This window comes from Thunnus maccoyii, chromosome 10, assembly GCF_910596095.1.
Source record: "Thunnus maccoyii chromosome 10, fThuMac1.1, whole genome shotgun sequence".
NCBI classification, from domain to species: domain Eukaryota; kingdom Metazoa; phylum Chordata; class Actinopteri; order Scombriformes; family Scombridae; genus Thunnus; species Thunnus maccoyii.
Window position 1 is genome coordinate 29897768 of NC_056542.1, and position 18155 is coordinate 29915922.

Consider the following 18155-nt stretch of genomic DNA (forward strand, 5'->3'; position numbering starts at 1 on the left):
ACACCGTCACCATTGAGTCCATCCTCACCTCCTCCATCACCATCTGGTACGGTGCTGCCACTGCCAAGGACAAGGACAGGCTGCAGCGTATCATCCGCTGTCCTGAAAAGGTGATCAGATGCAATCTGTCGTCCCTCCAGGACCTGCACGCCTCCAGGGCACTGAGGCGAGCAGGAAAGATCATGGCTGACCATGACCATGAAGAGGCTGAGGTCTGTCAAGACCAAAACCTCACGCCACAAGAACAGTTTCTTCCCATCTGCAGCCGACTTCACCAACAAGGCCCGGGACCTCCGCTGACACATTTTACATATTTTCTTTTCTCTCTATTGTTCATATTATTTAGGATTTCTTAACTTTACGTATATTTTTTGACTGTTAAGCACTAAAGCAACACCATGGCAAATTCCTTGTGTATGCAAACCTACTCGGCAATAAACCTGATTCCAGGTTGCAAATGTTGTTAATGTTAGATGAAAGCAGCATCAGCCAGTGAGTCACAGTGCTGAGATCATATTCAAACAAACTGAAGATTAAAAAGGTCTGCATATCATAAGGTACCAGTTTTGTTTTGTATGTGTGTGTGTGTGTGTGTGAGAGAGAGAGATTTCCAGCTCAGTAAGATTCAGATTAGTGAAGTTGTCCAGTTGTTGTCCTCAGGCTCTCTGTGGAGCAGCCTGGTTTCCATGTGGTTTAAGGATTTACTCAGAGCAGACACAACATGAGAAACACTGGGGCAAAGCACTGGATAAATACATTCATCAGGACCTCCCTCTTCCTTTCACTTCCCCTTTCTCATTCTTACTTTCTGTCGTTGCTGCTTTTTATCTGCATTTTTGCTGTCTTTCAGTGTCTTTCTTTGTCTCTCTTCCTAAAGCCAGCGGCGGCCTTTGAAGCCTGTTTAATGTTTTTTTTCTGGCAGTGCTCGGGTCAGAGATGAGTGGCGCCTGGCTGTAAGTCTGCCAGGCCAATTAAAGCTGACAGCAGTTGCAGATGCTTAAGACCACGACTGCAGTCGCCCTCATCACACCACTGCTTAACAGCGACAACTTGAACTTCTGTCCTTCCATATATATAGTTAACTCCAAAGGCGAACCCGCCTGTTGAGTCAGATTTGACAGAGGTGGCTGAAGTGATTGTTGAATCCTTTTTAGATATTCATGAGGGTTTAACAAACGAGATGTACTTGATTTATTTTATTTTGTGAGAGACTGGTCAATGTTTGAGGGTGTTGGAGTGTCTGGTGGATCGAGTGCTCTCCAAAAATATCTGCAAAATGATGCACATATCCAAAATGCCAACAAAGAAAAAAAAAAAAAACAGGCTTACGCTAAGCTTGAATGTCATTCATTGTTGAGGTTATTTGAGGGTTTTGAAAGCATTTCATAAGCTTTGAGTGTTGTCGAATTTTTCTCAATAGATGACCATGTGGTCTTCAAATTGAAGGTAAGACATAGAAAAAAGAATCAGACTTTGAAGGTTTTCACATGAAATTACCTTTAAAGTTTATTTGCAGCCTTTCATGAAAGTTCTCTGTGAGATTAACTATTATGTCTGTTAAATAAATGTTATTTTATTAAATTTTACATGAAAATACACTTTTTTGCCACACATATTCATACTTAATGTATAAATAATACATTATCCCTTATAATGATGTATCACATTTGAAGCTCTCATGAATAATTGCCAGCAAACAATGAACTGAGTGTCATTTTTCATGGCTTGTCACCCCAGAAATCTTCAACAGAGTGGTGTTTGGAGGGGGTGCATACGGGGGTTGTTTTTTTCAGCCTCTTACATGTGAAGCATCATGTGGTGACACTCTTTGATTGGATGGCATCTTCTGCTGCCAGATCCTCGCTGGGGCCATGGTCACCTCTCCCATTTATGTCGTTTTTCATGTGGGTTTTTGGAGAATATGTTGTTTTTAGTTTAATGTAGGTGTGTGGGTGTCAAGAGAGGTGAAAATGAAAATTAGAGAGAAAACATTTGAGTCGCAGGTGAAGCTGAAATTGTTACCCAGTGGCAAAAATAGAAGAGAACTCCTTCCTTATAACCTCACAGTCCTCTTTCTACTGCGGGCTCGGTGTAGTGCTGATTGTGTTTTGTTTTTTTTTGTGCTTCCAGGGTTGGGGATTCAAATATTCTTTTCAGATATTGGAAGAAAGAATTGTCTCCAGCGGCGATGTGGTCTGTACTACTTCAGTGAGAAAACACTCCTCTCCAGTGTTTTCCTTTCAGCATAGTTTACATTCCGGCGTAGATGTAGGATGGAGGATTTTGTCTCCAGCTACCACTGTAACAAAACAAAATCTGTTGCGATGTTTCTATCCGGCCGGCCCCTCCTGAGTCGTTAGTATGCATAACAGGCACACTCCGGTGAACAGGTCGAGGTTGGAGGTCAAGGGTGAGTGGAGCTAATGCTTTCATGCTCTTGATTCAGCTCCTCTCGGGTGTAATACCCGCCTGTCAATTTGTTTGAGCTGCGGATTTACATAATGAATTTATATTAGCCAGTGTTCTCCGCACACTCCCTCCTTCACTCCCCTCTCTCTCTATCTCTTCAGTTTCTCTCTCTCTCTCTCTATCTCAGCGTTGCAATTGCCTCCATCTCTCTCTCTCCCTCTTTCTCTCCTCCGCTTCCCCTCTTTCTCTCCTCCACCTCCCCTCATGCTCCTCTCATCAAGTTTACCAAGTGCCCAGAGAGCAGAGTGTTTAAATGCAAACGAGCCTCATTTCCAAACTGACGCCACAGCCCAAGTATGCCTCGCATACAACAGCCCGAGCCCTGCTGAGAGGCTCCGACAAGAGATGGATGGATGGAGATGATGGAGAGAGAGAGTGAGAGAGAGAGAGTGAGAGAGAGTGACTGATGGAAATGAAAAGAGGAGTGGGGATTCTTGGAAGTAATGTGCTAGCGTAAAATAGGATACAGAGCAGCAGGGCGGCGGAGCTCGTAGGTGTCGGGTGCTATTGACATTCCTGCCATAGAAGAGGTGATGAACAAGCCGCTGTCTTCTTAGTCATAACATTGCTTTCACCACACAATGATGTATTTTTAATTTATGCATCAGCATGGGGCCAAGTTCACAACAAGAGTAGTATTTCTGTGTTTTGGACTTTCAGAAATACACACAAAAAAACTGTTGAAACTGCCGTCCTATAGCTCATGTTGACATGTGTACTGCTGTTTTGTAACATGTATTTAAGCTGTGTAGACTTTGGTGATTCTGTGTATTCAACTCATCTGTGTGTAAAAATGGTATTTAGATTCATATATTCATATATAATAGCAGGGATGTAGCCACTATGGAAAAATGAAGACTAGTTACTGATAAAGTTATGTAAAAGTGGTAAACGGTTGTATTTATATAGCACTATTATCCAAAGCACTTTGCAATGCTTCTGCCACTCATTCACCCATTCACATTCATGCACTCACTCACACACCAATAGCAGCAAGCTACCATGCAAGGTGCTGGCACAACCACCTTCTCATTAGTGGACAACCCACTATACTTCCTGAGCCACAGCCACCCTAGTGGGGAGTAGTGTGGAATTTCCTGTGTCTTAATAGCTCACCTACTAAATTCAGCACAACGTACATTTCCACACCACTAGAGTCATGCCATACTCACCACTCTGTTTTTCTTAGTTCCTTCTGTTTAAAAATGGATCACTTTCAAATGTAAGAGTACAAGGGACTAGATTTGAAGCTATCTTTGTAGAGCTGTGATGACGTTTTTACATGCTTTTTCCAGACCTTTCAATCAACATGATCTTCATCAACACATCCATTTTCTCTGAGCATCTTGAGGACTTCTTATTCATGTTACCTTAAAGGTTCAAAGATCATTGTTGAACTTGGAAACAGTACTTGAGAAAACCATCTCACCATCAGGTCTAATTAGTAGATCATCTGATATGATCTAGAACAGCCACTGTTTTATAATAAAATGAGTTATAATTAAAAGAAGTCAACTGCGGGTTAACGTAGAAATTAACTAGAAATGGCAATTTCTGAAGAAATTGCGGTGTGAATGCTGGCTATTGAAAGGCTGAGACTAAACTGGATTGTTGACTTCAATTTGGATGGAAGCAGCTGAAGGAGTATGAATGAGTTTGAAAAGTGGGAAAGGGTCTAATTAGTACGAATGGGATTTAAAAGTCTAATAAAACTCTTAATGTATGAAAGATGTGGAACATTTTAAGGCTTGAATGGAGTGTGAATCAGTAGATAAGAGTTGAAAATACATGAAAAAGCAGCTGAGGCAGTATGAATAGTAAGAAAAGTGGGAAAGGGATGAAAGATGCAAAAATATAGAGTAAACAATGAAAGAAGTTCAAATAGGAGTTTAGAGCAAGGACTTAAATGAGCTTAAGTGTACTGAGATGAAGTTGAGGTTTCCTTTTATTATCTTTGTTGAAATAAAGATAAAACATCAGCTGACATCTAAGTCTTGACGAGCTGAACTATAAACACTTTTATTTTGAAAAGAAAGCCTCATCCTGAGCTTTCTGTTGAGATACAATTACTCTATGGGGCTTTTATATTGAAAATCTAGGTCCATCCCTACTTTCATGTTAACATACAGTGACCATTGGGGGCTTTTATTTTGAAAAGTCAGACTCATCCTTACTTTCCTGTTATGATAGTTACTATCTTGGGCTTTTACTTTGAAAATCGGAAATGACGTGTGTGTGTGTGTGTGTGTGTGTGTGTGTGTGTGTGTGTGTGTGTGTGTGTGTGTGTGTGTGTGTGTGTGTGTGTCAATCACGCAGACATGTGTGTCAGTTTCTGCCCAGAGACTGAGTCACAGGTCACTATGGTGACAGTACATCCCTGTGGCAGTGGTGAGAAAAGCACCCACATTCATATCCATTGCCCCTGAGCCAAAATTAGTCACCAAACAGCTTCTTATAACTCAAAAACTAAAAGTCACATCAAAAAAATAAATTCAATTTGAGCGACCTGAGACTTCACTGGTGACTCTGATATATAATATGTGTCTGTATGATTTAGATTAAAGGAGCTGTGCCAGGTTAAAAGTCACCATCATCTCTGTTTTTAACAAGGAGCTTCAGCGCTCAGATGAAATTGGAGTCAAGGGGACTGTTAGACAGCACTCTCTGCTTTCAGGCGATTTATTCAACAAACGTGAGTCCTATTTCAATGGAAGTAACATTGGATGAAAGAGGACAAATTTGTTTATATTTTGATGTATAAATTGTGCTTGTAGAGTGGAAGCTATGGGAGTAAGATGATAATACGTTGAAGATTTTTGATAAAATTTGTAGGTCTGGACCTACAGTGAGTGATGTCACTCACCCTCGGTCCGACCATTCCGTGCAATACACACTAATGTAAAAATCTGAGATGGGCTGAAATTTCATGAAACTTGTACTGTGATTGTGTAAAAAATATGAATGATATGAAAACATTGAATTAATGTGAGAAAGTCCCAAATGTTGTGACCCGTTTAAAGTTTGAATGAAGTTTCTATGTGAATGTATGAATGATTTGGAAGAGGTTGAAGATGACTGGGTTTGAATGTTTTCCTAATAGACTTCCATTATAACTAAGGTTCAAGCAAAGTTGAATATTTTTGAGATATGAAAGTGAGATATGAAAGTTGAGTGATACTTTAAGATAAGAGTTGAAAATGCACGAAAAAGTGTGAAATGTGTAAATTTTGAACATTCCGTCCATTCATTTGAATGCAGCAAAAAAGAGCAAAAAAGTGGTGAGTATGACATGACTGTTTTTGAACTGATGGAAATTGTGGAAATATACAGTATGCTTATGGAGGAAGTGTTGTGTTTGCATGAACAGCAAACATGGTTTTCTCTCCAACCCTGCCACTATTTGACAATTTATGGAGTGTGTGTGTTTGTGTGTGTGTGTGTGATCACACTCCCTCTTATGTCTTTCCCACACACGTTGTCGTCCCATCACTCCTTCTTATGACCACTCTGTAAGGGAGATGTGTGGCCATTCACCTCCTGCCATCAGCGCACACACACACACACACACCTGACAGCGACAGAGCTCTTACATCACTGTTCATGACAGAGAGCCGCTGTAAAACTTCCCGGGAGGGTGAGTGTGTGTGTGTGTGCGAGTGAGTGTCACAGTTCACTAACATGCCTTGTACTGTAGTTAGCTGCTTGTCTGTCCCCTCCCTCTCCTTCCCCTCCTCCTCCTTCTCCTCCACCTCTCTCTTTCAGTTCCTTCGACTCCGGAGTGTATGCTAGGTAATGATGAGTGCCCCCCTCCTCTCCTCATACTTAGTTTGATAGACTTGTCTATCCTCCTCCTCCTCCTCCCTCAGTCTATTTGGGCTCAGTGTGTGTGCTAGGTAATGATGCAGCTGGGCCATTAAAAGCGGGGGGCTATTTGACAGCGCCCCACGCCTTTCATTCCCTACACACGCACACACACACACACACACACATACACACATACACACACAGGGCCTGAAAGGACCCAAATGAACCCCCACAGGAGTAAATGGAGCCGTCGCCCTAACATTGAGTATTTCTCTCTAGATGAGGATTGTGCATTTGTTTTGAAAAAGGAGAGAGGGAGGGAGGGTGAGGAGAAAAAGAGAGAGAGAGAGAGAGAGATAGGGATGAAGTTAGATCTCTCTCTCTCTCTCTCTCTCTCTCTCTGGTAAACCACCAACTGTCTTTCTCTTCTCTCTCAGCCGCCCTCCCACTCTGTCTTTCGGAGGTTGTGTATGTACGTGTTTGAAGTCTGTCCATTTGTCTTAGGGGATTGTGCGGACCTTGTATTGACTATTGAGTGTGTATGAGTGTGCGTGTGTGTGTGCGGTGCAGAGAGGGAACTGAAGGTGTTAAAGACTTGATGTGAATAGCCTTCATCCGTCAGCCACGGAGGTCGGCAGGGCGATACTGCAAGTCCTGGGTGGTCCGGCGTTTTCATTTAAAACACCCGCCATTCATACACACATTTGTCTACTATAAGAGATGGGTGGGCGGTCGGCGACAGGTACAAAGATATTTTCCCTGCTCCTCAAAGAAGAAAGAGGCTTTTCTTAATGTTGGGCCTAAACTAGACTTACAATCAGTAGTTAGATAAGATTAGTCTACATAAAATGCAGTCTCCCCTGAGGAAATTAAGTTACTACAGCACCTGAGCATACAAAATAGATAAGAAAAAAGCAAATAATGTGTGTAGGAGGCAATTGAATAGCTGAAGATAATGTTGTGAACATATAGAAATACATTTTAGTTTTGCAAGCTCCATATTGAAGAGGATTTACTTTGTTGGTGGGACATTCTGTAAAGATCGACTTACTCAACTAGCATTTTCCGGAGCTTTCACCTGCATCTTGATAAGAACATGAAATGAGTAAATGAACCCGGAAAGCAGTGAACTTGAGAGCAAAACTGCTCACAACATCGACTGGGAAGAGATCGAACATTCACATCCAATACCAGAGACTATCTTTAAACTGAGACAGAAGTTACACCCCCCCCCCCCCCCCCCCCCCCGCTTATACGTCCACCTGTTACCACATGACCGAAATTCCATTCTCAGGTTTTGTGATGACACCTGAGCTAGCTCCATGACATCATAGCAAACTCCATCCACTAAAGAAGACAGCAAGATGCGGAAAAGCTCCAGAAACAGCCAGTAAGTGGACCTTGACTAAATATTATTTTGTCAAACTACTATATCCAAAGTCAGGAATGAAGTTTCACTCTCAGTTCTAAGCAGCCTTACATGTACCTATCCCGAAATAATATAATGATATGACTTAGAAAAACATTTAAATAAAGGGAATGAAAACTGTGCAGGGTTTAAAGGGTTAAAGAGTAATTCAGAGTCCATTCAGTATAGCATCTGTACCTGTGTGTGTGTGTGTCAGCATGCTTACAGATGTGGTGTTTAGCTGCCATTTGCATGCAGTTAGGTACGTTTATATTGATAATTACCTTAGCATGCCTCAATCCTTAGTTGGATACTAAACACTGTGAATAAGAAATCTCTCTGGAGGCTAATCTAGTCATTACACAAACCATTATGTAAAAATGAAGAGTGACTCCTTACAGTGAATTACTCCATCCATGCATTTACATACATTACTGTTTGTTTGCATGGCATATAATATGAAGGGAACACTTTCTGCTGAAGACATAAATGTCTCTTTCTCCTCCGGCTGGTGCGGTCAGTCTGTCGGTTGCCGTGGTGCTGGTACGTTCACACTAAGAAAAAGCTTTCATTATTTTCAAAATGACACATCGTCAAACTCTCTTGTTCATTCCCTGCATCCCAGCATGTTTCTTTTTTCACTTTTAAAACCTTTTCTGCTGAAGAAACCCAGTTTTGCATCTGCGACTATAGAAATGTTGTTAATGTCTGGATAATAATTACAATGTCATTTACCCTGTATTTCCTCAGTGGATTAAAAGATGCAATTTACTCATTAGACTTTCTTTGGTTCTATACAGAAATCATAAAAGTGCCTGTTTTTTTCAGTCACAGCTAAGAGTGTGACAGGATTTCTTTTCATCTCACATGATTGCTTATATTGGATTTTTTTCTACACCATGTTTTGTAAAATAGTAAATGGTAAATGGACTGCATTTATGTTGCTCCTTTCTAGTCTCCTGACCACTCAAAACGTTTTACACTACAAACCACATTCGCCCATTCACACACACACATTCATACGCTGATGGCAGAGGCTGCCATGCAAGTTGCCAACCTGCTCATCAGGAGGATCTAATCATTCACACACCGATGGCACAGCCTTCGGGAGCAATTTGGGGTTCAGTATCTTTCCCAAGGACACTTTGACATGTGGACTGGAGGAGCCGGGGATCAAACCGCCGAATGTAATAATGTCTACTCCTGTGACCCTGAAATGATCCACTTGCTGCCATGTGTCTTCCTTTTCTTTAAAATTAATGCACATTTAAATGCCAAAAGAATGAAAAAACAAAACATTTTGCCAGTGAATAATTCTAAAAATCACTTAATGTACAATAGTTTGATATATCATAGTTTAATTATTAATCCATAATAGTGAAATGGTATGGAGCTGATTTGGAGTCAGCCTGACTATTTATATTACATCTTACATTAAATACTTGATGTCAATAATAATACTGTATTATAGTAAAATGATTTACCCTGGATCTGACAGAAATGATCCAGTCATATCTTTGTCATATTTCATATCAGTCTAGTTGAGATCTTGCGTGACAGCTGTCTGTTCACAACCTGTTATACTCTTTGTGACTGTTGTCACAGTTTTTGTCTGGTATAGTTTGAGTTTCAAACTATTTTGTATGCTATGGATATGCTGAAGTTTTGTTTTGTATTATTTTTGGTATAAAACACTAGGATCCATGGTGTTTCCTGTTGCCGATATAAAAAAACGCTGGCTTGAGCACCAATTGCAGTCAACTTGATGAACTCATGGATGTATTGTGAACTGCGGCTAAGACATTTGGCACATATTGATATATGTTGCAAACTCACTTCTAGGTGCGCTGCAGTCTAGGTTTGAATGTACAAATGTTTGTTCTGAAATACCATAATTCAGCAGTCCTTGTACAATTATTTGTTTTTCGGCACCTGGTAACAAAGACGTTTGATTTTAATCAAAACTGAAATTTCCCTTGAAGATATTTTATGAAAGGCATCTAAATATTTTATGGAAGAATGGTGAACAGTGCGTCTAAGTTTTTTCCCCAGGATTTCAAACTAGCAACCCTCCAGTCATATGGCAGCTTCTAGACTCCTCAGACTCTAGGCTGCTGTGCCAAAGGAGATCTTTGCTGCATTGCAGTACAAAATTAGTGTCTCATTGTGCAGGTTGCCAGATGATTTCTTGTGTTTTCTGGCAGCTGAAAGAGAATAAAATGAATTTCCAAACAGGTTCAGCAGCAGTGGAGCCTGAGTCCAGTGCTATGTGCAGAACATTAGGATTAACGGGACTTCTAGATTAATCTATAAAATAATGATGAATGACATCATTAAATAAATCAATAACTTTACCCAGTCAGTCATGTGTTTGAGCATTCTGTGCCAAAGACTGTGGAAGATGAAAACATATATTTAAATGTAATAATTATGTTTGGATAATTACTTATAACATATATAGTTCCTTAAGCTCTTCAAGCTGAAATTCCTGAGATGCTGTAGTAGGATGGAATAAATAAAAGAAGAGAAACAAACAGAACTTCACTCTGGCTCTTGACATTGGACTACAGCAGTCAGAATGCAAATCAGCTGAAAACATGGCAATAGCATCAAACCGGTTCAAAAAGAGTTCTACTGCACCTAAACTGAACAACGTGGATTACAGAGCTGACTCAGGGGCCTGTTTCATATTAAAACCTTTTGGGCAAAAGTTAGCAACAAAGCTTGCCCAGCATCTTTGAGAAGTAACAGGCTGTGACATTAGAGAGCACAAAAATGAAGAAAGACAAAAACTTGGATAACAAATTGAATAATAAATGTTTCTTCAAACGTTTCAGAAATAATCAAACTGGATGTAAAACAGAAGAGGTAAGAGAGCAAATATGTAGCTAATGCTACTAAACATACCACCATACTACTAGCTGTTTCATTTCAGTTTTGCTTAGTTATCTATTTTAGCTAGCTAGACTAGCCAATGTTCAGTTAGCTATATCAGACTTTAGCTGTTTAGGTTAGCTAGTTATCTACCCTGCTAACCTTCTGAGATGGCATTGGTTTTTCTTAAAAAATGAACAAGAAGGCAGCACTACTCCATATTTTTATAATAACAATAGAAAAGTAACTTACAATCACCAAAAAGCCAGAAACATGACTGCAACAATGCTAATGTTGCACTGTGTCAGCTGTAACAGTCAGATTGTCTCTTTAAAACAATGACAGCTGTACTTACAATAAAACGTTTGGTAACCAATGTTTTTGGTTGCCCAAAGTACAAACTGAACAATGGAACAATGGAAATAAAAGTAGTTAGCCCAATAAAATTGAAACAAATACTGTACACACACCAACTACAATCTGCTTGCATTAAAAAAAAGATCTGAGATCATTATCGTCTATAATATTTTCTCCTGTTATTGTTTTTTAAACTACATTTTAGTCTTTTTTGTCAACAATATTGCATGTAGATATAGTGTTTAATGACATCGGTGTTGTCTTGACAAACATATTCAGTCCTAGTTTTCATTAACAAAATTAACACTAATCACGCTTTTCGTTTTGCAAAAACTCTGATTAGCCTGTGAGAATGTTTTAATTACTTTTCTGACAACACTACAGAGTTCTGGGAACACGAGATGTGGCTCAGACACAGAGCGGCCCCGTTGCATAAACAGATAGAGAGAGGAAGAAAGTAAAGGGAGGGGTGTGTAAAGAAATGAACAGATAAAAAGGCAACAGGAGGTGAGTGTGTGTGTGTGGACAGTAAACTGGTGTGGTTGGGTTCTAATTATAGACTGGATAAGGTTTAAAGAGCAAGCATGATATCATCAACTACTACCGCTACTGGGCAGAGCTCAACACACAACTATGGATGTAGCAGCTACACAGTACTGCCACATATACACACATATGCATTAGGACACAAATCATGGATAGTCAAGGAAAGTGTGTCTAATCTCACACACACACACACACACAAAGAACAGGATGTCCAAGTAAGAAATGAGATAAACTCTCTTCTAATCTCATTGTGGAGAGAGAAAGGGAGTTCCACCAGACAAGCCCATAATACTGTCACCTCCCTTTGTCTCTCTCTCTCTCTCTGCAGCACACACACACACAGACACACACACACACACACACACACACACACACATCTCCTCCTTTGCTCCAGTCCTCTTTCTTAGTCTCTCTCCCTCTCTTTCCCTTTCTGTCTGAGTTGTTCTTTTTTGGACAGAGTTGCGCTGTCCTTTTCAAAGTTATTTTGAACGCCTCGGGCCCCCATTAGTATTCAGCTTAACACTGGCTCTCTTTGTTTCAAGGAGAAATTGCCAACTCTTAGCCTAAATTTTGCAATAAGACACTGGCAAATGGTCTACAGCCCAGACAAAAACGATATGATTCACCTCTCTCTCTCTCTCTCTTTTTTTTTCTTTCTTTCTTCCTCTCTATTTCACCCCCACACACCCCCACCCCTTCTTCCTCAGTGGGTGCTGTTATGAATCGATTTGGTGGAGGTTATTGCCGTCGTGAGCTGCTTTTGAAATTTGTTTTCTTCTGAAATTGGATTTTGGTCGGCCCTTATTTTTCACATGCAGGCAATATGCTGCTCCGCATCTACCTGCAATTAGGCTAATCCATGTGCTGTTTCATCATCTGTAATGTTTAATACATCTTACACACACACACACACACACACACACACACACACACACACACTCAAGGATGTGTAGGATTGTGTGTGTGTGTGAATGAGGGAGAGAATTAAAAAAAAACGGAAAGAGACAGATAGACAGACACAGATCCAGCCCCTCCTGTTATTAGACACCCTCTCATCACCCTCCCTTATGCCTATCCATCATAAAACATACACACACACTTATTCTCACACACACACACACACACACACACCATTATCCGTCCATCCATCATACTCGATCAGTCAGTAAACCTGCTGAATTTTTCATGTCCTGATTCCTTCACCTGTTGAGAACCAACTGTCTGCAGTCAGGAAAATATCCAATATTTACTCAGTGTAGTGGTCTGTGTGTGTGTGTGTGTGTGTGTGTGTGTGTGTGTGTGTGTGTGTGTGTGTGTGTGTGTGTGTGTGCGTGCGTGCGTGCGTGCGTGCGTGCGTGCGTGCGTGCGTGCGTAACCTTCTCCCATCTCTTGCAGACAGTCTACATGAAGTCTTCTGTCTTCAAAGGCAGCAGGGAGTTCAGCACACACACACACACACACGCACGCACTCTTCTTCATGATTTTGAACTTGAGAATCAATGTGAGGGCAGGTCCAGCCTGTGATACTCTCAGATATTGACTGAGATGTGTGGGTGCCTGAGGTGGTATCTGTATCTGTAAATGTTTTGATGGATTTGCAGCATCCTGTAACCGCTGTTCCAGTTTTTCAAGCACACAGACAGATCCAGCATACAGGACGGACAGACACACAGTCGAGTATTGATGACGACTCAGCTCTGTCGGTAAGAGGTTTTGAAAGTGTATCAGTCGGTCTTTAGACATGTTGGGAACACTCGAGTGCTCTTGGGTTTTGGTTTTTTAATGTCTTATTTCTCTACATGTAGTGACCAGTGTTTCCCACAGGTTGAGAATGTGCTCATGGTGGTGGGTGGTGCGGTATGTGACGGGCGGGTTCGGTAATAAACTAGTCAAACAAAGGTTTATGAATAACTATTTATTGCAGATGAAAGTTGCGGGCCTTGATTGAAAAAAAACAATTGGAATTTGAATTTTATCTACCTGGGCGGCCGCCTAAGCAGAGCCTACTGACGCTGGTGACTATTTACACTAGTGTTCATTTAAATCCAGGGAAGATTAACCACTCCTTAAATGTATTTGATCTGCGTCTGAAATCTGCACATTTGTTTTTAACACATGAAGGATTGCTTGACCTTAGTTTTTAAATTTTTGAATTATTGCACATTTCATAATGATAAGCTGAACTTTCATGTATGGAAGGAAATGGTTATAATGAATTATCAAGTCTATTGTCCTTTCATTTTTCAAAGATATATCAATCTTTTTCTAGTTAATGTATCACAAATATGTCCATCTGCATGGTAGAGCATCATAAAACCCACAAGCCAGAGACTGTTTTCATACATATTAATGAGCTTGTTGGGTTGTACTGTCTGTCCTTAACCTGGTTTTTCAAACAGGACTTCACTAATCCAGCCTGACATCAGTGTCAGGCAAGTTACTTGAAAAATCAGTTACTCGTTACTCAACAGCAAAAGTAATTAGCTACATTACTTGTGACAAATTTTTTCAGCCCTTCAAACAACATCAAAGTCATTAATAACATTATGATGGCTCCAGTAAGCCGTGACAGTGAGCCAGCATGCAGAGGACCAGGACCCTGAAACTGAAGCAACTGAGTGGAATTCAGTCATCAATTCAACATATAATTTATACTTACGGTACTACAAATGACACATCTCATCTAAATGTCATTATTATTATGATGATGTTTTCTGGTTCAGTTTATCTTGTAAGAATCTCAAACAGTGTTTTCTTTTGTCCTGAGATACATGGGTTTTATTTGAGTGTACTAATGTGATATTTTAGAGCCTATTTTCTGTCAGTGCTCATTATGAAAATGAGTCATTTATAGAGGAACATGACCTTATGTATGAGGTTTAACTTAGTCACGTCTTGGTCATGATCCACCTGACTATGAATAAACCTGAAAAATGAGTCTGAACTTTAAGCCAGTTTTGGAAAACTAAAAATCCAGACTTCTGTCAAATGATCAACAGTCAAAGCAAGCTAGAGTACAGTTTGTAGGAGGAACAGGGCACTGACAGTGTTAAAGGTGTCTGTTACAAACAGAGCTCAGGACACCATCTTTGTATTTTCATACTTTAAAATCAGCAGCATCAGCCCAGTCATTTCAGTCTTTACTAGCTGGAGCATTTTCTAGGTTTAGCTGGTTTAAATTAACGGCAGGATTCCACCATCTTTTCTGTTCCAACATCATTTCAGTCAAAGAGCTGCATTAGAACAAATATGAGGTACTGCAACTGCAAATAGTGTAAGTAAAAATACACACTGCAATCATCAAAACAACTGGATCGACTTAATTTCTTTGTTCTTACACATCTCTGCATAAAATTCTAATTTCGTGTGTTATTAACATCACCATGGAGACTGACTGCTGCTAACTGACTAAAAGATAATGAGCACAGTGTTATATGATTCATTTTCTTTTTTAATGTACTAACCAAACAGACAACTTGAAACCAGAGGCGCAGAAGTCAAAGGCTTCATGCGGGAAACTTGTGGTTGATCCTGACTTCCCTCAGTATCACACCTTAGCGACTGCGGCATGGGCGGCGACACTGCCGTTTCCATGGTGACAGATTGATCATTATGGGTTGTGGGACGCCATCGTCTCCTCTTTACGGTCCAGATGTTTGTCACAGACTTACTGAGATGAGAAGGACATGAGGGAAGCATGTGTGTCTGTCTATGTGTCTCTATGGGAACGTCCTCACTGGTGTGACTTTGTATGTGTTTTATGTCTGTGTGACTGCTTGTGAGTGCACCTTCCTTTTCTGTGTGTACATCCCTCTTTGTGTGTGTGCTTGTGTGCCTGTGTGCCTGTGTGCGTGTGTGCGTGCGTGCGTGCGGCAGCAGCTGCATAGGGGACGCCAAAAAGAGTGCTGATGAGCAGGGAAAGAGTTGCTGACTGAGATGCAGAGCCGAGCTTCACGGTTGGAGGACAAAACTCAGTGTGATACAGACAGACACACACACACACACACACACACACACACACACACCGAAACTGTAGCACACACACTGGCATAGACACTTTAGAGACACTGCCAGTCCAACAGACAGCAGGGTACACATACACCACCCTGAGGGTAAAATGCAGTCTGTCATATATTCAGAATATCCTCCAACACACACTGGCTTACGAGTAGTAAGATGGTCCAGGGTTTAACCCCCTGCTGAAGTGTCCGTGAGCAAAACTGAACCTCTATGGCTCCAGAAGTGCTGGTTCTGTAGTGAACCCTGACCTTTGACCTCTCTGTGGACTTAAAGTGGGGTTGGGACAAAAAAAATAAATTCCCCCCACATTAACATTTTGTGTTTCTCAAAATGAAGACCACTTATCCTATAAACCAGAGGTGCGGAATCAAGTCACTTGACTTACAGTAGACTCAAGTCATGAATCATACATTTATACCTTCTGCTGTCCATCTCATTTTCAGGTTTTATCATTGGGTTGTGATCAGTAATTATGCTGCCAATCAACACTTCAGTATTTTTACCTTCAATAAAAAACAATCTCAATTGAATCTTTAAGTTTTAATTATTTTTAACTTTTCTCACAAAATCGTTGAAAGCTGAAGACAAATGGATTGACATTTTACAAAATGCCATTGAACCCCAACCTTAGTCACAAGAATAACATACTGAAGCCCTCTTAATCATTTTGCCTTTAATTGCTATTATTTTATAATTTTAGTTATTTGATAGTGTAAATAAAAAAAAACATAAAAAGCATTTATTATTTTGGTTAATTTAACTTTTACTCAATTTTAATGACATTAATTCGGTGAAGGGTGCATAATGACTTGTTAAGGACTCAAAACACACAGTTTAGGACTTGTTGGTCTTGATTTGAGACTTTATAGACAGGACTTGTGACTTGCAAAACAATGACTTTGTCCCACCTCTTTAAACCCTGCTGCTCCCTTGTACCACTGATTCCTTCCATAATTGTCCATTTGTGGACAGATCAGTCTTGCTGTCAGTCCAAAGGTTGTTTACTGCTCACTTCCACTGTTGTTATTAACAGCATTAACAGCAGTTGTAACCAATTTCATTAAGTACACAATGGATGTCAGCTGTCATTGGTTGCCCAAAGCCCTCTATCGGCCGTAGGAATTATTACTCTTGTCCATTTGGCGCAAAGGAGTAAATAGTGTGACATTTTTATAGAACCACTAAATCCACAGACAGCAGGTTGGGGTGGGTGGATAGGTCAATGAAACAAGGGACTTTAAAATGGGAGTCAACTCACTTCCTATTTCCAACCGTCAGTCAATGTTAGTTTATTTAAACCATGACGATGGTCATTCCCTAAGTGTAGCTAATTGGTAAATGTTGCCTAAACCACAACCAAACCATAACCATAGCGACATGAGATCAGACAGATAGACAAATGACATTATCCTACTGTTATGGGTATCAAATCAGGTCAGTTACAAACTCCTCATAGAAAATGAATGAAAGATGGTCGTGTGTCTGGTTGGCCACAATTGGTCTGACCATGCTCACCGTTCCCTGCTCTCATTCGCACTGTTCTGGACTGGATTTCATCAGGTATTCATAGATGTATCAAGCCTTTCCTAAGTCCTTAATAACTTCTAGCTTGTTTTAAACTAGTGAGTTTCTAAATCAGATTGCACCATTAAAACTTAGGGGATGTCTTAATGAGAAAAGACTTTGGTCTTTGTGTAAACCAGTTGCTAGGAAACATCTGTTGTGCTGTTCAATCAAAGGCAAAGACAACTATGTAAACAGGAAGTCACTTTGTAGTTAAAAACTGTAACATAACTTCCAAAAATAACAGTTTTAAGGGGCCAAGCAATATATTAACCTTCACTGCCAATACTTTGTAAATGTGGTTATTTCTATGTTTTATTTATATATGCATACACAGAGAAATACATGAGTTTCAGAGTTAGTTGTATTCATAGAGTTTACAATGAGTGGGAATTGGTAATAACAGTATCGGCATAATTTGAGGTATATTGTGTTATTTTAGTAAAATGTAATTTAAAATCTTCCCAGTTTCCATCATAATTAAACAGAATTTTGATTAATTTTCAGCTCAGAAGAAAGGAAGAGTCAATAACAACTGAAATGCATTCTGAAAAAGTCAATATGAAGTTTAACCTGAAACTATAATAAAACTGAATATTAAATGCGGCAAAAAAAAAAGTTCCTGCCATAAATCAGTTTTTTGTATATTAAAGCTGCAGTGTGTAGAATTTAGTGGCATCTAGCAGAGCGGACTTGGTAGAAATGGAATATAATAGTCATAAGTATGTTTTAATTAGTGTATAATCACATGAAAATAAGAATCGTTTTGTTTTCGTTACCTTACGAGCCCTTTATATCTACATAGGGAGTGGGTCTTCTTCCATGGAGCCCGCCATGTTGCACCGTCATGTTTCTACAGTAGCCCAGAATGGACAAACCATCCATTTCAATATAACAACTAAAAGTAACAACCTGAAGACATTTGACTGGCTTTCTATTGTAAAATCGATATGACACAGTAAATGATTCACCTGTATTTCTCCGACTTGCTTTGTTATTGTTCTATATTTTTCTGTAATGCAGGCATTACAGCTGCATGTGATATAATGCTTACTGGTGATTCCTAGCTTGACTTTGATTAGAATAACAGGTCAGACAGGGAGAATGTCATTTA

At 40.0% G+C, this 18155-nt stretch overlaps 1 protein-coding gene across 2 annotated transcripts in view; it reads left to right on the top strand.

Moving 5' to 3' along the window:
- Nucleotides 1–18155, top strand: part of LOC121905235 (low-density lipoprotein receptor class A domain-containing protein 4-like) — a 175401-nt gene that overhangs the window by 135122 nt on the left and 22124 nt on the right. The window contains exon 4 of one of the 2 annotated variants that reach the window (XM_042423342.1): nt 2131–2590. The exons of the other annotated variant lie outside the window; for it this stretch is intronic. Coding sequence (XP_042279276.1) covers nt 2131–2249 — 119 coding nt within the window. The 3' untranslated portion in view covers nt 2250–2590. Of the gene's footprint in view, nt 1–2130; nt 2591–18155 lie in introns of those variants that run through there. 2 annotated transcript variants of the gene reach the window in all.